Source organism: Podarcis cretensis, assembly GCF_951804945.1.
Source record: "Podarcis cretensis genome assembly, chromosome: 1".
NCBI classification, from domain to species: Eukaryota; Metazoa; Chordata; class Lepidosauria; order Squamata; family Lacertidae; genus Podarcis; species Podarcis cretensis.
The window spans coordinates 62,307,450-62,332,774 of NC_137170.1; the positions used below are offsets into that span (position 1 = coordinate 62,307,450).

Here is a 25,325-nt window from a genome sequence, read left to right on the forward strand (position 1 = left end):
GAGAGCGAAGGGGAAGAATCTGAGGGCAGCGTAGGGGAGTATGAAAGTGGCCCGAGAGATTCCATGAGCTTCTCCAGCGAATCAGAAGATTCCCAGAGGGGGGCGCCGATGGCCAGGGCAAGGGGGGTCCCAGGGGGGACACACCAGAAGCAAGGGGCCAGCGGGGACTCCCAAAGCAGCAGCGAGAGATCAGGACCAGCTCCTCCACCAGAGCGTAGTGGGAGGGAAGAGTCCCATGTATCAGGGCCAGCTTCTCCTCCAGCAGGGAGAGAAGATGAATCAGGGCTGGCCACGCCTCCATCGCAGAGTGAGGGAACGGAGGGGAAGTCAGGTCCAGCTAGCCTCTCCGAAGGGGGAAGCAGTGACAGGAGCAGTGTAACGGTCAGGAGGAAGGTTGCCGGTTGGGCGCTCGCGCCAAGTTCAAATGTACAGGCGCGCGGCACAGCAGGAAACCCGGATTGGGAACCAGGTCCTAAAGCCCGCCGGAGGCAGGGGGAAGACTCAGGGGACTCAGCGTCAGAAGAGTCTAGAAAGGGCAAGACCCCAGCGGACAGGCGGACCCAGAGGAGGAAAGAGCAAAGGAAGAGGTGGAGCAAGGCTAGAGTCTTAAACTGGTGTCTGGGGGGAGGAGACTCACACGGAGCTTCAGCGGTCTAGAGTTTAAGACGTAGAGCTGCGCGCCGCGGCTTTGAAATCGAAACTGCACTTCAATAAAGACTTTTATATATAACAACGGACTGGCATTGGTCCTTTGTGAGCTGGGACCTCGGGCAGCTCTGACAGTTTCCATCTTCTGTGTAAACAATTTTGGGACCAAAAAGCAGTATTAAAATAATTTTTTAAGTAAAAACAAACAAGCGAACAAAAACAAGCAGTGTCCCAAACTGGCATATGCTTTGGGTTCTTATCACTTTGTAGATGTTTGCTCAAGTAAATTATAGGACACAAATAAATCATAGGACACAATGCTAATTTTGATTAGAGGGGTGTTGCCTGCAGGTAAGAGAAGGAGATGTGAACAAACATTGGTTGCATTTACATAGGAAGCAACAAGCAAACAGCATTAGAAAGTTCTGTGGATGACATTCAAGAAGGTGTGCCTTACTCCCAAGTCTGTTTTTCAAAAAGAGAATATTGCACAAAATACTTTCAGTGAATTCTTGCTAGCATATCTGCTTTGTGGAGAGGGTTTATTAATCCTTTCTATGATAGGTAAAAACGTTCAGGAAATGGATGTTCACACTCCGGTAAAATTCACAGTACAAATCATTCATAGGTGTAGGCTCTTTAAAGAGAACTTTGTTCCCTCCTCACTTTTAATTCATTCCTGAGAGTATGTATATAATGATACACATTTGTTTATTACTTCATTGCTCAGAAACTATGAGATCAAGTTATGACTAGTATATGTGACATAGACATCACAAAATAAATAAAAAATCAGAGTCAGAGGTGACCCATCACCCCAGACACAGCTCTTTCAATAGAAATATTTACAGGTAATATTTACAAGTAATAGTGTGTTCATGCATGAAGCTGTAAGAAATTGTGGTGTCCATTTATATAGGAATCAGGCCTCAGTTTCAATGAAGCAGGAATATTAAGGGCTTGTTAAACTGAAGGGAAAATGGAGGCTTAACAACAAGATAAAATATAGCTGTATCTTTTTACTTCTTTCACAACGATCTATTATGGTATAATTAAAGTACATTTCTTTGAACACGTGTCATATATTTGAAAAGCTTTATTATTATTATTAATAATAATAATAAAACTTGACAAGTCCCTTAGCTTCTCTTGCAGGATTTTCCATTTATTTCAGTTGTGTCTTTTTAAAATTGCTTAGCAAAAGGATGTAGTCATATCTCTGTATTGGCTTAATTGGAATTATTGATGTCTGAAGCAGCACCCAGTTGGAAGAATTGCTTTCTGATCAAAGTTGACCAACTCAGAATGGTTTAATGAAATGGGTTGGGGGTTGACTCTATTTAAAAAGAAAAAAGGAAAGGAAGGAAGGAAGGAAGGAAGGGAAGTGGGGAAGGGGGATAAGAGTTGAACAACCACACATACATTTTTGTAACTTTGGGACAGCAGAGTACTGAAGAAGAAATTGAATGTGGACCCTAACATTGGTCCAAACATATATAATAGTAGTCATGTTTTTGTAAGCTGGAGTTGTTAAGATTTAAGATTTTGGATGCCTGCCATGTCCTACTTAAGGAGATTGTTCTGTTTCTAAAACAGTTTCCTTCCTGACAAACTTTCCCTTAATTCTTCAGTGACAGCATGCTTACCTTTGTCAAAAAATATATCTGTCCCTTTGTTCTTTAATTTCAGCTCTTTAAAGAGCAAGAAATGTTTCATTTTTAAAAAAATAGAGAAACTTAATATGGAGAGTGTTAGGATTCTTTATTATGTATGTGGGATATCTGCCAATATCCACTGTTTCTATATCAGCATGCATAGCAAAATGCAGGGGGGGGGGGTGATAAACTGGAAGCTTTAGCAACCTTAGGAACTGGATAGCAAAATCAGGGTGAAGCTTTGTTGTATCCTGAAGTTACTGTTTAATTTAGCATAATCTTTAAAGGTGCATTAAGCAATACAGAATGTGTCTTGGTGGCCATCAAATATGAGAACAACTTAAATTAATATTTAAATACTAGGGGCTGTGTCCCTGCTTGCTTAACTCATCGACCCTGTCAAACTCCCACATACACCTTACCCCAAACTCCAATCCTTCGCTAATCTTGCCAAACCTGCTTATCCCCTTCAGTGACTCCCTACCTCACCTCACCAAACCCTCTACCCCTTGCCAACCCTACTAAACCCTTAGCCCTTCCTCTTTCCACCTCAGGCCACTATCAAGGAGGACAAAGAGTTGGCCTGGCAAAAGGAGCAGCACAGGAAGAAGGCACCTTAAGCACACAAGAGTGCCTCTTTTTCCATTTGTGAAATGTTAGGAAATATTAGTGTTGCCTCTTGGTAATGGCTTGAGGTATTCTGATAAGTATTTGGAAAGCTATTGAGCCAAATAATCAGAGCCATCTCTGGATTTTCCATCCCATTCTTTGCGCATTAGCAGCCAAAGCATTTCTATGCGATTGAGCTTTCCCTTCTCCTCTATTCAGTTTGGTTACATTATTCTGGAGCTGATGTTTGCAGAATCCTAGCCTGGCTGGGATCTGATCACCTGCTACTGCTGGTCCTATAATTTAATTAATTATTCAACTGAAAGCCAGAGAGAAATGACATACGATTTATTTTAATGCAAGCAGCAACACTCTTTCAGATTTTTATGAACAAAGGCTGTGATTTTGAAAAACCCACTTCTGTCTCATTAAAACTTTATATTTTCTTGGTATTTTACAACCTAACAGAACTTTCCTTCAGTATATTTAGTGTGGCAGGAAGATGATGAAGCATTTTAAAAGAATGACTTGTTTTAATTCTTTGTTTTTTACTAGGTTCTGAAACCATCATGTTTTATTTTTTGAGGCAAATTGTCCTATCATGCCTGCATAAATAACTTTATAAATAATGCAAACTGCTAAAGTGCTTGGGGTTTTTTTTTTAGCAGAATGGCCCTGTTCTCAAAGGACAGGGTTGGCATCTTGATGCAGCCTCCTCAAAATTCAGTTCTTTCCCTATTTAGTAACAAAACAAAACAATATTGCACTTGACAGCACTAAAAAAGTCACTACAGGTTGACGTCGTTCAACCTGTTAGCAAACCTATGATCATGATAGAAAAAGTATTTAACATGCAATAGAATCTGTGAATAGCTGTCTTATTCATAAAGCATTTGAATAGGAATCATGGGAAAGAATAAAGGACTAGAGATGAATTCTGTGTTACCTTAATACATGCTTACCTTATGTGATGGGGGGGGCGGTGGCATAATGAGTGCACTAGCTCCATTCCCATCCCCCATTGCCATCTCTGTTGCCATCCATGAGTCAGAGAGATATCGAATGAGAAAGCTGTTCTACTAATGTAGGCCCCATATGTGATTTAGAAGCCTGGGAAATGTTTGTGGAGCCCATGTGAGTAGAAAAGGGCCTCTGAAGTAAAGTGATGTCAATGAGCATTGTGGCAAAGGCGTCAATCCAAGCCCTTGGCCAGCAGCAGTGGGGCTTGATAGGTGGCAGTTGCACAGCCCCACCATTCACACCAGCCAAGATAGAAGACAGGAACAGGGGAAAATACTTCTTCATAGAATTGTAGAGTTCAAAGGGTTCCCAAGGTTCATCCAGTCCAATCCCCTAACTCCTCCCAGGCTGAAGCAGCAGAGAGGCCTGGATCAGGTCCTTTGCTGTCAAATGTCAGCCACATGGTTGGCACAGGATCCAACACTTCATTTTGAGGAATTTTTGCTGGCTACCACTGGTGAGGATGCCACCGGTTGGTGGCTACTGCCTGCTGTTTGGGATGCTCATAATAGGCAGAGGCTGGATGTTTGCATTTCTCTGTAAGAGACCGCACCACAAGTCAGGTAGTGCTATGAACTTACCGTGTGATCTTAGGCAAGCTACTTCCATTCAGCTGCTGCATCCTGTCTGCAACACTTTTAATCTTTTTAATCTTTAGAATATTTAAATCCTATCCTTCAGTACCACTCTGTTGACAGAAATATGAAACAATCAAAACAAAACAATATAATCAACTGTTGAAAACATTTTAAAACAACAGAGCATTGAAAGCATATGGATTGATTGATTTTTTAAAAAAATAATATTTATTAAAAATTTCCAATCAAACCAAACTACATATTCCAAATTATACAAATTATCCAATAATCAAACAAATCCCAATGTTATGCCTAATTATAAATTATTATTTTATTATTATCAAAGCATGACTTCCCATGCTTTGAGATTGGAGGGAATCCTAATCATCTCATAGTTCTACTACATTTCAAAATATTACAATAATTCCCTTAATACATTCTGAAGTTAATCCTTCATTATTTTCAACAGCCTCTGCGTTCATTCTGCAAGTGAGTTTAAGTCCAAATAAAATGTTTCTGTGTGGATTTTATGCCTTACTCTTCTTCTTTATAGTACAGTGGTGCCCTGCAAGACGAATGCCTCGCAAGACGAAAAACCCGCTAGACGAAAGGGTTTTCCGTTTTTCAAGGCGCTTCGCAAGACGAATTTCCCTATGGGCTTGCTTCGCAAGACGAAAACGTCTTGCGAGTTTTTTCCCTCCCCCCCTTTTTCTAAGCCGCTAATAGCCGCTAAGCCGCTAATAGCGCTAATCCGCTAATAGGGATGCTTCGCAAGACGAAAAAACCACTAGACGAAGAGACTCGCGGAGCGGATTATTTTCGTCTTGCGAGGCACCACTGTACAAATCTGTAGTCCAAGATTCCCCTTTGTAAATTCACATCCTCTCTTCAGAAACTGGTGCTTATGCCAAATCAGTCTAGGAGCCTTCCACTGCAGGTAGCTGCCATATCAACACACAGTCCAGATAAAATCAAATCATGGCATCTGCCCAATGTTGTTCCTTAACCAGCTGCTATTGAAACATTAGCTTTTCCCCGGGAGGGGGATTACCAAGTAAACTGGAAGTACAAGTAAAGGTAAATGTAAAGGGACCCCTGACCATTTGGTCCAGTCGTGACCGACTCTGGGGTTGTGGCACTCATCTCACTTTATTGGCCGAGGGAGCCGGCGTACAGCTTCTGGGTCATGTGGCCAGCATGACTAAGCCACTTCTGGCAAAACCAGAGCAGTGCACGGAAACGCCGTTTACCTTCCCATCGAAGTGGTACCTATTTATCTACTTGCACTTTGGCTTTCGAACTGCTAGGTTGGTGGGAGCAGGGATCGAGCAACGGGAGCTCACCCAGTTGTGGGGATTCGAACCACCAACCTTCTGATTGGCAAGTCCTAGGCTCTGTGGTTTAACCCACAGCAGAGATTAATTAATTAATTAATTAATTAATAGGATTATGGATCAGTTCAAGTAATATTTAAGGGCCAGACTTAAATGACAACATTTCACGTACAATTCTTTCTTCTTTCATTTGCACACTTTAAGTTGCCGATGGGATGGGTGATCAGGATGGGGTTTTTGTTGTGCAGTGAAGTGGCAAACCTTTCTCCCAATGCTGTGATTTTCATCATTACTGCAGCTAGGAAGAATGGTTAATTGATGTCTTTCTCATGTGCTGCAGTCCATGTATGATCATGCATTTCACATATCATCTAGTTTGGCCTGGATAAATAGAAAGATTTCGTTTGGCACCCAGAAGACATCAGATGACAGTGTTCCATAGGTAAGGTGTCACAACTGACAGAACCATTTATTCAGCTAACCCTGTCATGCAGGCACCTCCATGTGGGCAAAGGCCATCTTCCATATATCTGTCTCTCAATCCATATGCAGGTTTAAAGGTAAGCACCAACATTTTGGTTTGTGCATAGAAAAAAAATGGCAGCCAGTCAAGCTAGGACTATGTTCCCTTCATCTAGTCATGATTCAGTTCAACAGTAGTATTTTGAACCAATCAAAAGAGAAAATCGTGGTTATTATATGAATCTACATTACAAAGTTGTTGTAATGAATACAATAATGCTGTATGTGCTGTGCTTTGAATACTGAAAGTGGTATGTACAAGTATCAAAAGTATTATTCATAAATAATCACTGTGTTACTTATTCCAGTTTGTAGAGGATTCTGTGTTTTATTGTGTTCTTTGAATCACTTTTATCCTGTGTTTGATGAAGCAAGGAATCCATTCATATCACCCTCCTCTATGTGTCAGCTCAGCAGTGACATATTGTCTGTATTTGGTTTAGTCAGAATGAAAATATGCCTAGCTTGAGGCCCTTTTCATTGATCCTCCCCCCTTTAGCTTTTGTGTAAGTGCTGGAGTTTGACATGAAGGGTACATTAACAACCCTTCCATTTCTCTAACTATTTTTCTTGTATCTTCCAAATAGATATTAAGTTTTCAATTCTAACCTCAGCTCTTTCATCAGATAGATAATGTTGCAATTCTGGCTTGAGGCAGTGATCTACTTTAAAAGTAATCCAGTCCTATCTTCACTTTCCTAAAATAATTTACATAACATTGCACCATTTGACCCTTTTGTCCATAATTCAGAGAAGTTAACAAGGACCCAGAGTTCCTCATGTTTTAAATGTTGTGGGAGCAATCTACCAAGCAGTTAACATCTATCTCCATAAATCTAAATCAAATATATTTTCAATGTTACTGGGCCACAAGAATGAACTGCAGGAAAATTCTATTGATTTTTGCAAATGAAAAAATGAAAATTGAATTTAGAAAGGTCAGATGAAGACTGATCCATGGAAGCAATCTTCACATCAGAATGCTAGGGAATTATAATACAAAGGGAAGAAAGAAAAAGAGGAGTTTGTGTGCAAATGGTCTGCAGTTGAACTTACTCAATAGGATTTAACTTGTTCTATCAGCGGCAGCACATGAATAGATCCTGATAAATTCTTGGAGAAGGCTTAATATTTTAAGCCACACAAACCATAGTAATGGGCAGCTAGCTTTGTGCTGCATTCTTATGCTGAAATTAACTTCTCCAAGATGCAGCTAACAGGAAGAGCAGCAGTAGAGGCTGCAAGAGCAGAATTGAAAGCATCACCAGGCTAAATATATCATAAGGCAAAATGATAAATGATGAGATTACAGTGTGGCTGCTTGCTTGCTATGTCAAATTATCATATTGGTCTATTCTAGAGTGAATACCAAGTGACCATTTTTACATTTTGTCACTATGGCAAGATTAAAAATAACAATGAATTGGCACTAAATAACAGAAAGCTTTTCCTTTTATTAGGGCATTTTGTAATATAAATGTGATCTGAATGAAGCTGATGGCTAACCTGCAACATAGTCTGCAAAGCAGAAATAAATTTACAGAAATAAATAATAAGACTTAGAGCTGGTGATCCAGATATATCTTGGCCCTATTGGTGTTATAAAAGGTAATGTTACAAGATTATCCAAAGGCAAGCACACAGCAGCACCCATGGCAGCACTGAAGTCTACGAACAAACCCCTTAAAAGCTCACCTAATATTTGGAAATCATGCAAGGTGTTTTTAAAGTGCACATTTTTAATTTTTGCCCTCCCCACAATTATTTTTCTGGTCAATGCACAATGAAATTCCCATAGAACTAGGATTTATAAAGCATTCTGACACATGTTAGATTTTTGCAACTTGTACACATTGAGATGAAGTGATGTAAAACAGACAGTAGCACAGTTTAAAACAGGTTTTGGCAATGAACACTGTCAGGGCTATTTCTCTAGAAAAAGAGGTGCTGGAACTCACCACGAACACCTCCTTTGTTCTCTTAGAATGGCAATGGCACCCACCTGAGAGGTGCCAGAACTGAGTTCCAGCGAGTTCCCGCTGAAAAAAATGCTCTGACATGGTATATGATTTTTGCTCCTTCTCTCCTGTTCTTCACTCACATATTAATGTTATAGTTGAACAGGGGCTGTATTAAATGGAATGTGGGTGCCATCATCAACCTTGCCTGAAACCTGTTTCCATGTATAATATTACAAGCCCTCTTTTCTGAGGTTTACACCTATCCTAACAATTACATTATTTGTGCAGTGAGCTTCAGAGTGGGTGTCTAGGTGACATACAAAACAATGAGAATATAAATCAAAGTTTGACCCTGAGCAAATAAAATAATAAAACCCACCTAGCAACAATAAAATCCTATCTAGCAGTAGTAAAAATCCATAACAAACACATAACAACAGGGTTCAATTAACCCATCAACAGATGTCATGGCCCATCCCAGATAAAGAAGACACATATCTGATAGTTAACTCTTTATTGGCAAGAGAAACACAGCAACTTCCACCGTGCTCCAGATGTACACTCATATGCTTCCAGTCTCTAGGCAGCTGTCCACAGGTCTGGGCCCTATGGCAGTTGCAGCCCCTCCCCTCCTCCAGTTTATATACCCTCCTCTGATGGGTTGTGTGCCTGAAACCTGAGACTTCTCCTGCACAGAAGTTGCTGCTGCTCTTTCCTTTTCAAGTCTCTTCTGGTTCTAGGAAACAGTGGAGTGCGGGAAGGTGGGGAAACTACTGAACCGTCCCTCACCTGAATCATCCCTTCTTCTTCTGCCACATCCTGCACACCTTCCTCCACTTTTGACTACTTTGACTCTCCCTCCTCCCCTGGCTACTGCATTTTGGGTGGTGTTACACCCATAAATCACTGGTCTTCTCTCCTGGTCCACTCCCCTGGTCCTCTGCCTCCACCACACACTCTTTGGAGCCCCACCAGTCCCTGACAACAGAGCTCAATCACCACCACTACCAGCAGCAGCAGCAGCAGCAGCAGCTAAAAACGGACCAATTGTCATTCATCTGGAGTCTTTGTCTTGTGTGCTCACTGCTGTTGCATATGGAGCCTGCAGTGAGAACTGTGATGCTGCTGCACAGATTGCACCAATAAGCCCTAGTTTCTGTTGCAACTAAAGGTCCTTGAATCCAAGACTCATTTCTGTGGTCTGTGGATAAAGCAAATATGAACAAAATCGTATGCCCCAACTATGTGTAAACTGGCACTTAATCTGAAGAGAAGGAATTTATTTTCAGATTGCTCTTAAGCTTGCCTCTTAGGATAGAAGTAATTCCCAGCGAATGAAAACAGCTCTTTTTTAAAAAATGAAAGACGCTAATTTATTATTGGTGATACCCCTTGCAGTGATCCTGCAAATCATCCAAGTGAGGATTTTGTAATAGTTCTATCTAAACAGAAGATTCAGCCATTTTTCCCTGTGAACAACCTCAAAAATTTTACAGCCTCTTAATTACTTGAAGGTTAACATAAAATTAATTTGATAATTTTAAACATTGCCTTCCAAAACATACAGCATAAAATCTCAGAGGAGACTATCTTCCAGGTGCAATAATAATTTGCCAAGTTTATTATAGATTATGAGCTCTGTATCACCACCACATTGCAGAAGAACTGGAGGGTGGGAACCTTTGTAAAGGCAACACATGTTTATTGGAGTACTTTGGGAGATCTGACTTGCCAATTTGAAAATAAAAAGTATGCTCTTATTTGCTTCATTGCATCTACAGCTGCTCACATACCTGCTGTTAAAATATATTTGCCTCTTTTGTCATATTCTCTAACTTGTCCTGATACAATGTTTTTGAAATTACAAGCTATAAGGCAGAGTAGAAACGTGGGTTATCAAGAAAGCAGGAAATCTGATATTTTCAAGCATTAAAATGTGGCTCATGTCTATGTTGAAAGTATTTAGAGATGTGCAGCTAACAGACAACTATAGAATTCCCTTTTTGTGCATGTTTGCCAGAGTTTGGGGATCCTTTAGACACTAAGCAGGAAGAAGAGGACACATAAATGCATTTTTGGATCCTACAGGATCCCATCACATCTAAATTTGTAATTCATTTTTTCTTATTTAAGATATTTTATGCTGCTTTATCACATCTCTAAGCAGTTTACAAAATAAAATATTAAAAACAAAAACCGCAGGGCTTTTTTGCATTTTACTGTTAAATGGTGTTTCATGAATTTGTATGCTATTTGATAGGCTTTGGTTCTGATTATTGCGTTCTTCATGTTGGAAGACGTGCATTTCCTCCCTCTGGGTGAGGTTTGGAACTGGAGGAAGAGGGAGTCACTTCACTATCCCCTCTTGCCACTTCTTTTGAAAATCCAAGGCCTGGCATCTTTGTTAGAACTTTATTAGCTTTAATGCCAGGGTTGAAGTTGATAAGGGACAATTAAATTTTTGTATTTACATTTTATGGACCCAGCAAACACAAAATGCCCTCTTCACCTGCTGAATGAATGAGCACTGTCAGATCTGAGATGATGGATTGATTACCTGTTGATGGTAGAGAATGTGAAAGGAAGGTGATCGTATACTGATTGGGTGAATGTTGTATTAGTGCTTGCTAGTACAGTGGCACCTTGGTTTACGAACTTAATCTGTTCCGGAAGTCCGTTTTTAAACCAAAACCATTCTTAAAACGAGGTGCGCTTTCCTGAATGAGGCCTCCTGCCGCCGGTGCCCTTCCACCGTTCGGATTCTGTTCTTAGACTGAGGTAAAGTTATCAAACCAAGACACTATTTCCAGTTTTGCAAAGTTTGTGAACCAAATCGTTCTTAAATCGGACTGTTCTTAAACCGAGGTACCACTTATACATGTTTGAGTGATGCCAGAGTCATTGCTTGATTCAGGGCATTTTGCTTCGCCACAGCAGCGTATCACTTTGGTGGTTGGGAGAGGTCAAATATTAAAAACAAAATCATAACTTATACTATACAGCAGCGGTGGTGAACCTGTGGTCCTCCAGAGGTTGCTAGGCAACAACTCCCATCATCAACATTGACTATGCTGACTGGAGAACAGGGGAGTTGGGAGTCCAGCCTCTGAAGGACCACAGGTTCCCCATCTATGCTATAGAGGCTGAAAAGGTATTAAAATAACAACAACTACCGATTAAGGACAATTTTGCCAGAAATTAGGCTCACTACAGTACACTACACCTAAAAAAAACAGAAATCAAAAGCAATACTGAACATCTATCTTTGCTGCCAGACTATTATTCTAGCAGCTAAAATTTGGCCAAAAGAGTACTAATTTTCTTATCCTGCCCAGCTATATTAACTGTGCTGCAGTTTGTGAAATGGCAACACAAGGTAATATTTTCAGATTTTCTCTTTCTCTCTCTCCACTGCCCCCTTTTTCCATTTAGGTGCAGAAATTCAAAGTGATACCTATCATTCTCCAGACTGAATTCAGTGTCTATAATATTTACCGGTACCTCATAGACAAAGTAAAATCTGAGCCTGACAAGAATTCCTAGCTTCATGCTATCTCAACTACTGAGCATTAAAACCTCTAAATGACACTTTTGCATGGCCAAATCTATCAAGAGACAGCCCCAGGGACCAAGGGACTTTGCGACTCTCCCATGATCCCAGGCTTGCTTTGTCAGTTGGAACTAAAAAAAAAAAAAAAAGGAGGTGGGAAGGTGCCAGGCCACCATTGGAGAGGACTGTCTCTCCTGAAGATCTCCTGTGTGATACAGGAAGCTCTCCCCATCAATCTGTTTAAATTCCTCGGTTCAGTCTAATAGATCCATTTTGCAGCATGAGAATTGCAGAAGAGATTTAAATGGCTGAACCCAGGAAAAACTGGTGGGAGAAAACAAAACACATGCACACACCCTCAGAAGATCCCCTTTTTCATTGAGGGGGTGGGGTGGGGAGATAAGCAGCAATTAACTTCCCCCCTGCAAATCTGCATATTCTAACAAAGGTCTGACTTTAAATTCACAGAGTTTGCACATTCATTTCAATCATTACCATAATCATAGCTTTCCATTTTGGTATATATGTAATCTAATTATTCAACCTATGAACCAACTGCTTCCACACAAAACTAAGGAGCAGTTTTCTAGTTGATATTTTTTTTAAAAAGTCCTACTTAAACGTTTAATTGCACTTCCAAATCCTTATAGTAATTAACAATATATGTAGATAAGGGGATTAAAGAGTTTAAAACAAGGTGTTTCTTTTTCTGCTGTGTTAAAAGAGATTGGCAACTGGCTGTCACCAAAGCTTGGGGCGGGGGCTTGATTAAAACCCTCCTGGAACTTCCCTGCATTTGTTTTAAAGAATGTAAATGTTTAGTCCTCAGGATTGCAGAGAGTGAACTTAGGATAAGGAATGGTGAAATTCCAGTGTGCTGCTGATAGGTTGCCCACCCATTCATTAAAATATGTATTATATTTGTTTCTTTATCTCTAGAAGAGTGTGTGTGTTTAAGTATCGCAAATGTTGTTGTCAAAGGAAATTAATATCCTGGCTGGCTTGTGTTTTTCTCTGAGGCAGATATTGATGAGTGTGCAGAGGGCATCATTGAATGTCACAACCATTCACGCTGTGTTAACCTCCCAGGGTGGTACCACTGTGAGTGCAGAAGCGGTTTCCATGACAATGGAACCTATTCACTTTCCGGGGAGTCCTGTGTTGGTAAGCAAAGAACAGCAGAGAAGTTATGTTATTGTTCTGCATGGTATCATATCCTTACTACTAGGAACAGCCTATCATGTCCAAAGACAACATTTAACGCTAAACTTAGGATGTAACCAACCATTTGTTTAAGCTCAGCACTGTTCTGTGTAATATAATTTAAATATTATTACAAGAGAGATGAACCATCAAATCTCTGAATATAATACAGAAAATGTGCATTTAGAGGTCATATTGGTGATTTGACTCCCTTAGCTATACTCGGTAGGTCACTTAAGACAAAACAGGCCCAATCTATGTTTCTTTATGCTGCAAAATCTATAGGATGTAAAGCATTAACTTACAAATCTTTTAATGTTTCCAGCACAATGATTTTGCAACACATTGTAAGTCAGCATCCCCCCCTCCCTCCATTGATCACATTTGGAATTTTGTTTAATTTTACCATTATTTGTTAACTCTCAACACGTTTTGTGTAGTTTATCGTAAAGTGGCCAAAAGCAGTTATCTTTTCTTTCAGTTAACAGAGAACACTTGATTCTTTTGTTGCCATTGTGAGGAAAAAATAATTAAGAAAAATGGGTGCTTGTGTGGATATGGAACAAAAATCAGGCCCAGCCAAAAGCAGATAGGTGTGTTGAACTAATGGGTTGTGATGGACGCAGAGAGAGGCACCCCCCCCCAGCTCCTAAGACTGGGCTTGTTTACAGAAGTTTAGGTGTCTGCTAGTGTTAGAGGTCAGGGAACAACAGAACAGAGGTGGCTGCTGGTGCCAATAGCTCAAATTTAATTATGAAGAGTTTGGAAAAGGTTCACTACTCCAGTTAGTATCTGCTTTTCTTGTGTGCGTATTGGAGAGAGAATGGGGGGGGGGACACGTGTTGTATATGCGGTCTGAGTTTTATTTATTTAAGCTATTTCTATATTACTTAAATACAGTTGTTCCTAAGTGGTATACAGTAGGCGTAACCAATGCAATAGAGACAAAATTGGTTGAAAACTAACTATAAGAACAGAAATGACATCTGCTGAAATAAAAAGCTCTTCACTCGCTCTGGATGTCCAACTGTGTCTGATCTCACCTGGAAGGGAGTTCCACAAAGTTGGGCCCACAATACTCAACATGTGGCTCCTGGTGGATATGAGCCATGCATCAGAGCCACGGGGGACCGTGGCTCCCCCCACCAAGAACGTCAGTAATCAGGCAGGAATATAAGGAACTGGGTAGTCTTTAATGTCTTCTAGACCCAAGCTGTTAAAAGCCTTGTGTGTGGGAGCATATGGTGTGGTGTGGGAGCATATGGATATAAGTTTTAAGGTTATGTGGTGGCCAGAGCCTGTCTCCCTCAACAGTCTTGCCACAGCATTTTGCATCAGCCTGAGCTTTCAGACCCGGCCCAAGGATAGCACCACATAGAGCATGTTGTTATAACTGAGTTGTGAGGTTGTCAATCATGTGTGCTGATAATGTGCGAGTGAGATAGATTGTGTAATATGTGTGGTGTGTGTGTGAGAGAGAGAGAGAGAGGGGGGGAGGGGGGATATAGTGGGTAGCTGTGCTGTATACGGGAAGGTGATTGGATTCCATGTGTGTTGTTGTGTGTTTCTTATATTTATCTGTGGCTGAGCTTGATTTTTCTTAACCTCCCTGCATGTAATGTAAGTTATTTCCTGAACTTTTTGTTCATAGCACATTTGCACATCAAGCGTGCAAATGCACCTGTGTTTGTGTAGACTGAGGAGGTAATGGAGGAAGAACGACATCCTTGTTAGGTTTTGCTCAGGACTGTTAGCAAAGTCACTTAAACAGCAAAAGGAAGTAAAAAAGGGAGCAGCAGCGGGCTCAAAGAGGGAGAGCAGGGAGAGGTATTGACTAACAACTGCTTCCCTGCCCTCTTGTAGAAGAAAGCTGTCTCTAAGAGCCTGTTGTTTCCAGCAGGTCAGCAATCTGCCTGAGTGGCTGTAGCTGTTCAGGACACGCCCCAAACCAGCCTGCCTCTTGTGCTGGAGAGGGGAGACTATAAGGTTGTTTTGCTTGGGGGAAGGGGTTCAAGGAAGGTGAGTGCTCACCCTCTTTTACTGGGCATGGTTTTGTGTGTATTATTGTCTTTTTCTCTGGAGGAGGGTGTTGTTTTTTCCTCTAGGCCATTTCTAGGGTAAGAGGCTGGATAAATAGTCTCCAATTGCCACAAAAATGCCAGGACCTTCACAAAAACCCTTAAGCCATCATGGCTTCTCGCTTTGCCATGCAGTCACGAATTTCCCACCACAAGCCTTTCCTCCCCCACACCCTCAAATATTTCTCCACCTTTTCATTCCTTGCTCCCTCCATCACCTGGCCAGGGAAAGAGAGAAGCACGCTCATTTGCACGCGCTTAAAAGCTGATGGGGAGGGTCTGTTCTGTGTCCAAACCTAGGTTCTGGCCCAGTTTCTTTGAATTGCTGCCTTGTCTTTCATTACCAGCTTCATTTGGGAACCTCAAGTGTCACTGAGCTGCCACCACCTGTTTGTGTAGTGGGTGTTTCCTATTTGGCTCCTGCTTTGAGAGAGATGCAGAAAGATCTTGGCTAAGATGAGATGTCTGCCATGTACATTGTCTATACGTTGAGGCTTTAAGTGGATTCAGATAAATTGAGTGTTAACAGTCTGTGATTGCTATGAGGAAAAACAAAACCAGAAATCAGCTTTGCTCCGAACTGTCAGAACATGTAAAAATATGTCCAGATGTGGCTGGAAAGGTGTCCTGTCTGAAACTTTGGAGTGCCACTATCAGTCAGTATAGACAATACTGAACTAGATCAACTGATTCAGGATAAGGCAACTTCATGTGTTTCTAACCAGTATTTGCGATTTCTGTTTTCACAAGCAATCTGGCAGATCGCTATTCCGATCCCCACAGTTTTGGACAATCTAAAGGTAAAGGTAAAGGTACCCCTGCCCGTACGGGCCAGTCTTGACAGACTCTAGGGTTGTGCGCTCATCTCACTCTGGAGGCCGGGAGCCAGCGCTGTCCGCAGACACTTCCGGGTCACGTGGCCAGCGTGACGAAGCTGCTCTGGCGAACCGGCACCAGAGCAGCACACGGAAACGCCGTTTACCTTCCCGCTATAAAGCGGTACCTATTTATCTACTTGCACTTAAGGGTGCTTTCGAACTGCTAGGTGGGCAGGAGCTGGGACCGAACGATGGGAGCTCACCCCGCCGCGGGGATTCGAACCGCCGACCATGCGATCGGCAAGTCCTAGGCGCTGAGGTTTTACCCACAGCGCCACCTGCGTCCCGTTTTGGACAATCTAGTAGTGCCTTATTTTGCATTTAATCCTGGACATTAGAAACATTGCAATCCAGTTAGCACTTTCAATTTTAAGTGCTAGCCAGCTGGTTAGCACTTTATATGGATGACTATTAGGGTGTTTCTTCCCTCCCTCCTGGTATAATGTAGTTCCAAAAAACAAAAACAGAACACACAGGGAGAAGGAGTGATCATATAAGTTGAAAGGGGCCTTGTTGGGCCATTAGCCCAATCCTGTGTTTGACAGGAGAAATCCAGAGCTAAAGGATCCCGAGAGATTCTTTGTTTGAAGACCTCTACCATGGCTTCAAGTTAAACAAAAAGAGATTGCAACAAAACATTTGGAAGCACTTGCTGGCAGTAAGAGCTGTCCAACATTGGAACGGACTCGCTCAAGGGGTGGTGCTTTCCTTCCTTGGTTTTAAAGCAGAGGTTGGTTGGATGGCTATCTATCTATGTATAATATAAAAACAAAATAAAAAAATTCCTTCCAGTAGCACCTTAAAGACCAACTAAGTTAGTTCTTGGTATGAGCTTTCGTGTGCATGCACACTTCCTCAGATACCTGAGGAATGCTTTCGTGTGCATGCACACGAAAGCTCATACCAAGAACTAACTTAGTTGGTCTTTAAGGTGCTACTGGAAGGAATTTTTTTATTTTGTTTTGACTATGGCAGACCAACACGGCTACCTATCTGTAACTGGAAATAAGCATCAAGTTATTTTTAGTTTTTAAAACATGCTAGGGATTGTTCGAAAAGGTGTCAATAATAAAACTATTACATACTGTAATGATCTTGCATGAGTTTCTTGTTCCAATTTCTTTGATACCTATGAATTTAACAACCCCTCTCCTTCAACAGTTAATCAAAATATAACTTTGAACTTTTAAATGTAATGCATTTTTGGGGTGGCTCTGAATACAGGGCTCTGTTTTTAATATGAGCATCTGGAAGGATTTTTTTTATTTTGTTTTGACTATGGCAGACCAACACGGCTACCTATCTGTATGTATAATATAGTTAAGATTCCTGGATCACAGGGGTTGGGTTAGATTATGCTTGGGGTCCCATCCAACTCTACAATTCTATGATTCTATTATTCTAGGTAGTTGGTTCCATTGCTGAACTGCTCTTACCACCAAGAAATTTCTCCTGGTGTTTAGCTGAAATCTACCCTCCTGTATCCTGCCAACCTAGTAGTTTGAAAGCACCTCAAAGTGCAAGTAGATAAATAGGTACCGCTCTGGCGTTTCCGTGCGCTGCTCTGGTTCACCAGAAGCGGCTTAGTCATGCTGGCCACTTGACCCGGAAGCTGTACGCTGGCTCCCTCGGCCAGTAAAGCGAGATGAGCTCCGCAACCCCAGAGTCGGTCATGACTGGACCTAATGGTCAGGGGTCCCTTTACCCTTTACCTTACCCTCCTGTAGCTTAATCCCGGCAGATCTAGTTCTGACCTTTGGGGCAACTCAGGCAAGTGTTTGCTCTTTTTGGGTGACAGCCCTTCAGGTGTTTGACTAGTGTTGTCATGCACATGCACTGAGCCTTTTAAATTAACCAGGAACAAATCTGGAAACTGCAGTATCATTTTTCAGCCACATGGAAATGTCTGCATGTTAATATTCAGCAGAAGAATAGGACAGGTTTTATACATCTCTACTAGTAATGTTGCGTACATATCCATCAACCAAAGCTAGACCAGTAAAAGATACTTTAGTTATGTTGTAATTTTAAAGAATTTAAGGCAGCTGCTGAATGGAATTTAACTACTGTTCTTTTAAAAATATTGGTAGGAATGCAGTGCGAGATTCTCTCAAATTCAAAGTAAAGGGCTGCAACTGGCATGTTAAAATAGGATTTTAGAAGGCTTAGTAACCAAACACCACTAATATTTTTGTGTAGTTTTCTGGCTTGAAGTGATGGTTGCTATGAGGCAACATATGCCCAATAAATCCTCAGCAGTGGATTTCACAGGCATGATTATGTCAAAAACGATGAATTTCACAGTATTTCATGGCTTTAATAGATAATACTCCACATGAAAGTCATTCATACTTAAAGTCATTATTGGATGTTTCAAATTTTGCCAGGTTATTATGTTGCAAATCATGGTAATGGAAATAACCCAATAAGGACCCTTAGGGTTCTGAGTTTATAATGGATCCTCCATTACTTCTACCTTTATCCGGATTTCTATTAAAAAAAACTACCACTGTTCAAAAATAGCAGTCACAAATTTAATATACATATATGCAGACTCAGGAACAACTTGTTTCATTCATTTCTGTGGTGCTAAAGTTGGCACCAGTGATTTCTCCCTGTTATCATTGATGTTTATCACAGTAAAGTGATATTGTGAAAGAATTCTTATGCACTAAGGGGGGGGGGAGAATCACCTTGCCGTGTCTGCTGGTATCGTACTGGTTTCAATTCAGGGTCTAGCCCTAAACAGTTTGGGACCCAAGTACAGCATCTTCCCCCAGCACCAATCACCCAGGGTTCTACGCTGTGCAACAGACAATCAGCTCATAGTTACACACTTGGCTGAGGTGAGGAGAGTGTGGATCCGAGGGAGAGCTTTTCCTGTGGTGGCTTCCCACTTGTGGAAGCCAGCGTGGTGTAGTGGTTAAAAGCGATAGACTCATAATCTGGTCAACCGGGTTCACGTCCCCACTTCTCCACATGTAGCTGCTGGGTGACCTTGGGCTAGTCACACTTCTCTGAAGTCTCTCAGCCTCACTCACCTCACAGAGTTTGTTGTGGGGGAGGAAGGGAAAGGAGATTGTCAGCCGCTTTGAGACTCCTTAAGGGGAGTGAAAGATGGGATATCAAGTCCAAACTCCTCCTCCTCCTCTTCTTGTGGAACTCTCATCTAGGAACATTGAAAATGCACCCATGGTTGAATTGCTTAAATATAAATTTATCATTTATTTGCTCATTCAGGCCCTTAGATGATGATTTGCAGAAGAGCTAGTGTTATGCACCCTGTGGTCTGTTTAGTTGTTTTGCCGCTCTCTTAAATAATTTTAAACATTTGAATATTAATCTGTTTTATCATTGTAAGCCACCTTTGGCTCCTAAGGGAGAAAGGGTGGGGTAAGAATTGTATATATAAAAAAATAAGTTTTCCACCTCAGGGTGCCCTTGGACTACTGAAAGCAGAAGACCTTTATCAGGATATATCTAGGACAATGTAGTCATTAGAGTGAGTACTTTTTATCTTTAAAAAAAATGCTCCAGACAAGCCTTAATATCCTTCACAATATGTAGAATTTGTTCCTGTTGAGCTTTGGTTCATATGTGAAAAGGGTACTTTTCAATATCTCATGGGTGGCAAATCCCCAGCCTAGCCCCACAAGCCTTTCTTTCAGCCCACTAGTCCCCAGCCCATTTTACTGCTGGTGGTGAATGACACATCTCTTCTCTTGTTCCTGCCACCATTGTTAGGAGATGGGAGTGCTCTGATGGGATCTGATGCATCCTGACAGGAAGGTGATTTTCTTCTCTATCACAACATTGATAGATGTGAAGGAAAATCATTACCCCTCCTATAGAACGCACTGATGAGGAGGAAAATCACATCTCTTTCCACCTGTCTTCTACCTCACTTTTCAGAAAAGTTGTGCTGTTTTCTGTGGTATTCTGGTGCATCCATAGGGGATCTATGTGTAGTGCATGTGGGTGGATGTGCAATCATGTGATCTGATATGTGTGTGTGTAATGTACTTCATTTGTGTGATTTGTGCACTTCATTTGTGTGATTGTGTGTACTTCATTTGTGTGATTTGTGCACAAGGCCATCGGATAAGCATGTCTATTTCTTTTGGCTACTCTCCCTGTAGTATGCTGGGAAGGATTGCAGCTCTCAGGCTTATAAAATAGCCATTCCTGATATACTAAAAACAACTCTTTCTCTGACTGCTGGTCCATATGTAGCCAAAATGGCGCCATTCATATGGAAGAGGAAAGTCTTGGCAGGTTTAAAGAAGGTCCAAGCTTTGTATAAGTACATTTTTGTAAAGGGGGAACAAAAACCTAATAGAGGAAGGAAGCCAAAAAGAGTCAAGTGCGTATTGAACATGCTAAGTGGTCATGGACTGCTATCTGAAAAACTGAGTGGGAGGAGGAAAATAGTTGAAAATTCTGGAAGAGGTCATGTTTGGGTGGCTGGAACTCTGAACAGGAACAACACACACAGCAACATTTTATTGTTGTTTTATTATTTTTCAAACCCCATTGCCCTCATTTTGACCTGCCAACCGATGTGGAAGTTCACAAGGTTAGACACTGTTGTCCAGGTGTAAGATGTAAATGGAATATGAAATTAATGAGGTTATTTTAATTAAATAGCATTGCTGAGCCATCTGCTGTTGCAGTCTGGTGCCAAAAGATTAGACCAGTTTTTACTTTCTATATAAACTGGTCTCCAACAGGCTTTAATTTTTAGAAACAGTTGCAGCTATGTAATACTGAAGCAGATTGTAATGTTTTAAAAGTACTTCAGTCAATTTCTTTTTAAATGTGACTAAAGGGATTGCTCACTGATTGCTTGTAATAGTTCCACTGGCTTCAGAAATAACTATAGAAGTAAAATATGAATAGAGTGAACAGATCTTGTCTAATCATATATAACTTTACAATTCTGAAAATGATCAGCTAATTGAAGGCTCATAAAAATGAATGGGATGTTAGCGCTCAGGTGCTTGGAGGGTTCCACAGAGCCTCCAGAGTACTTCATAATCATACATGAGGAATACATTGTGGAGCAAAATCATAATGAGTTGCATATCAAGCCTTTATCCGGATTAGTAGTTTACTGCAATTCAATTTGAACAGTATGACAGAAAACAGTAACTTGATCTGCACTAAAAGAACCACTTGGTTGTGCTCCCAAAAGTATGAAAACATCTTAGGATAAGTTAAATCCACTCTTCAGAATTCCCAAATGAAACCCAGAATGGAACCAATGAGATGTAGCGTAGCCTGGTGAGGACCCTAGAATTCACTAGATTGCAATGTGTGACAAACTTTAGCCCACTGACGGATCAATGGCATTGAAGCACGTGAACGTAAGCAGGTACTCGCTTGGTGTTAAATAAGGATCAGGCAGATGGATCAGCAATGGAGAATAAGAAGGTGAATTTTATTGCCAGGCAATAAGGACCCAGTTTGGAATCTCTTCCAAAAGGAACTGGGTTGACAGAAATCCAGGTCTTTATACCTGAGCAGATCACAGCAAATCATAGATCATGAGACAACCATGAGACAGTCACAATATTGCCAGCGAAAATTAGCCAATTAGCAAACTTCTTGCCATGCTACCAGCTCCTGGTCAAGCACTGGTCAAGCACGGAGTTGTAGTTCTGCTTTCTGTTGCTTGCAGTGACGCTCTGTCTAACCTCTCCCCTAGTTATGACAGGACAGGGAGTTTTGGAGATTTTGTGATTTTCCCTTCCTGTTCTGTGGATTAATTTAGCCTGTATCTGAGGGGATTTTGTACCAGAATCTCTGATTCACATCTTCCCCTTGTCCAGGGTACACGGATGTTTGTAGGGGAAAGGTCGGCTCCTAATTTTTCTGTTTCAAGCAGTATGCAGTTAGCTAAGGCACAGCTTCCCTTTGATTCAAAATGGATTATAAAATACTGTAAGCCTTGATTATGTGTGAGCATATATGAATATATTGATTACTGATAACTGATTATATGGATAGCATAGGGGTAGCCCTTCTTCCTTGCCTCAGCATCACTGATACAGCGTAGCAGCTGAGGTTTTCATATTTCAGGCCCTACTTTATAAGAGAACTCTGATACAATATGTGATTTAATGATTCAGGATTGCTAATTAACCAGGAGAAAATGACCTGGATATTTTAGTTTAATTTTACTAGGAAAGGGGCATGATCCCCCTTGCCTGGCCTATTTGTTATGTTTTAGCTTAGCTAGGGTCTGCTCCTGGACTAAGCTAGTGCCACCCACAATCCCCAGCCTGGGGGGTTGTATTTTTGTAAGTGTTGGTAATTATATGATGATTCCAACCTTTGGATTTAGTGCCAACTCTACGCAACTCTATGCATATGTGTTTGGAATGAAGACAGATATAACTCCTTAAGGGTGATAAAAATGGGTGGCAAGTGCTCCCACTCTGTTCCTTGCCAGCATTCAAAGAAATCAGCAGCAAACACCTCTCGCCCTGCAATTCAACAGAACAGTTTTGCACTGTGCGCATGAGAGTAAGTCTAGCACAGATCCCACCTGTCCCCCTGCACACTCTGCCACTATCCATGCTGTTCTGGAAAGTTGTGGTTGTTGTAGTAGTTATAGTTGTTGCTGTCATTAAATTTGTCAGTTGTCAGTTGCCAGGGCAACTCAAAGCAGCTTACAACCAAACAGACAATAAACCCACATAAAAATACAATAAAACCAAGAGGAAAGAGAAATACATTAAAAACACCCAGGCTACTTCTGAAAGGCCAGAGATTGTTAAAGGCCAAAGACCTGGATATAAAGGAAAGTTTTTGCCTGGTGGCCAAAGATATATAATGATGATGCCAGGCAAGCCTCCCTGGGGAGAGCATTCTACATATAGGGAGCCACTGCAGAAAAGGCCCGTTCTCATGTTGGCACCTTTTTGGGGAGGGGGACACATGAAGAAGGGCCTCAGATGATGACTGCAAGGTCCGGGTTAGTTTATCAGGGGAGAGGTGGCCCTTGAGGTATTGCCATCCTGACCCATTTAAGTTCCACAATCCTCTCACACAGAATTGGGGGAGGGGCTGCATCAGAAGGAGAAACAGGCCAGCATTATCCTCCTTTCCCTTCAAAATGGTGGATGTCTCAGCTTGATTGGCCATAACATAAAAGTGACCAATTTGCTAGACTTTATAAAGTACAAGGTAAGCAATCTCAATGGTTGTCCATTGCATTGTGTGTATGTGTTACTTTATACTATTTATATTCTACATTCTATGTATTAACAATCTGAGGTGGCAAAGGAGGCTGGAATGAAGTTATGTGGCTTTAGTGGAAATATTATAAAGGATTAAGTAAAAATAGATTGTTAATGGATGAAAGGAGGAAAGGTAAAGTTACATTATATTAAGATAATTTATAGGATAAAAATTGGGAAAGATGGAAAGGATTTGCTGAAATAGTTAATCGAACTAGAATACAAAAAAAAGGGAGGTGTGAGGAGGTCAAGGAAACAAGTAAATGAAAGATAAGTTATGGGAAGGTTCGTTGTGTTTTTTAATTGTTTCTATTTTTCTGTTTTTCTGTTTTTTATAATATATTTTTTTCTATTCTCTTATTTCTTTATTGTGATGTGTTGTTAAGTTTTTGTTTAACTTGGAATTATCTCTTTCTCCTTTTGTAACATTTAAAACTTTAATAAATATTATTTTTAAAAAAACAATCTGAGGTGGCAAAATCAAACACATTTTGCTAGCTTTCTGATTGGAATCTTTTTTTTAAAAAAATAAATCCTTAACTTTAATGCACTGCAAAATATCAACTGTAAGTAAACAGAGAAGGGAACTCATAAAAATGCATCCAATTCTTTTAAAATACAGTTCTTTAAAAAAAACAGCTAGAAAGAAACAGTGTAGCAACCATATTTCAAAAATTATCTTATGGCTTTGGATCTTCTAAAGTTCAGCAGTATTAAAAGTTAACATAGTACATGTTTCAGTTTCACTAAAACCACGCTATTGCTTTTTAGATGTGCTACTAGCTTTGATTTTAAAAACTAGGAAATAAATTGCATGTTAAATGGCACGTTTCCTGTGAAGAATGATTTGTCAAAGCAATGTTTATAGCTTCAACTTGTGCATATGTTGGTTGCAAGCCTAGCATACATTTGTTATATCTGATTATATTGTAATGGCTTAATGTACCATTGAAGTTGAAATTAGCACTCTTGTAGTTATTTCTTCTTCCTCCTTTGTGACAGTTATCATGTTTTCTCACCCTGACAGGATAACTCTTAGAACTGTGTTATGTGTGAAAAGTCCTGCAAAAATAGATGCCCACTAAATGCAGAATTACTCTTGATGAAGTTTCGTGCCACAGAAACATTTTAAGTGTCGGGGAAACAAAGAAAATGAACTTGCAGTAGTTGCTTTCATTGTTTCTCTGCCTTCTGCTGCAATTATAATGAAGAACAGAGGTAAATTACTCAGAGAAGTAATTAAGCAAAGGGGAGGGGAGAAAGTGGCACCTCTGAAAAACTGTGTTCTGCTTCTGGCATTTTAATGAGTCAGTTTTATAAAATGATAACTGTATAAACAAAAACGTGTAAATAGGATTTGGGCTGGGACGTCTATCAACTTCTTACCAATGATAAGAGATGATAGGAGTTGTAGTCCATCAACATCTGGGTGACCAGTTTCTACACCCCTGACTTAGAATGCACAAGTATATGCACATGAACACAGCTTAATCTTTGTAGCCCCAACTACAAGCTAACTCTGTTAGCATTCATTCCTTGCTACCTACCTCTCACTCCTCTTCCCACTCAGTCTTGTTTAGTTACAAAACTCTGTGAAATGCAATACATACCACATTGCGCAGTCATGCACAACTCAAACAATTCACTGGAAAGGCAGCATATACATATTGTAAAAAAACCAGGGGCTGCTGCCCTGGGTTACATTGCTTTCCTACCCATCAACCCATGTTCTAAACCCCTCTCTTTATAAATTTCCAAATACACCACCCCTTCACAGCTCTCCTACCCTCCAGACTCTACACCCTGGGGTCAGTCCCCATCCCCTCACAGCTCATCCCAGTCCCAAGAGATCTGTGTTACTGTCATCAGTGGCTATGGAGAGGAGAATTAAAAGGAGTGGTGGTCAATGAAGGAGGCCTCTTCCCTGCTGAGGCAGCTCTCCAGCCACAGACCTACTTTGCTGACGCTTCTTCCTCCATAGCCTCTGACACGGCTGAAGCCAAAACAGCAGCCTCAGGGGCAGGTGCACAGTAGCAGCTGAGCAG

At 40.9% G+C, this 25,325-nt stretch overlaps 1 protein-coding gene across 4 annotated transcripts in view; it reads left to right on the plus strand.

Moving 5' to 3' along the window:
- Positions 1-25,325, plus strand: part of NELL1 (neural EGFL like 1) — a 372,071-nt gene that overhangs the window by 319,873 nt on the left and 26,873 nt on the right. For 2 of the 4 annotated variants that reach the window (XM_079966358.1, XM_079966357.1), the window contains one exon: positions 12,901-13,041. The exons of the other annotated variants lie outside the window; for them this stretch is intronic. In XM_079966358.1, coding sequence (XP_079822484.1) covers positions 12,901-13,041 — 141 coding nt within the window. The remainder of the gene's footprint in view (positions 1-12,900; positions 13,042-25,325) is intronic. 4 annotated transcript variants of the gene reach the window in all.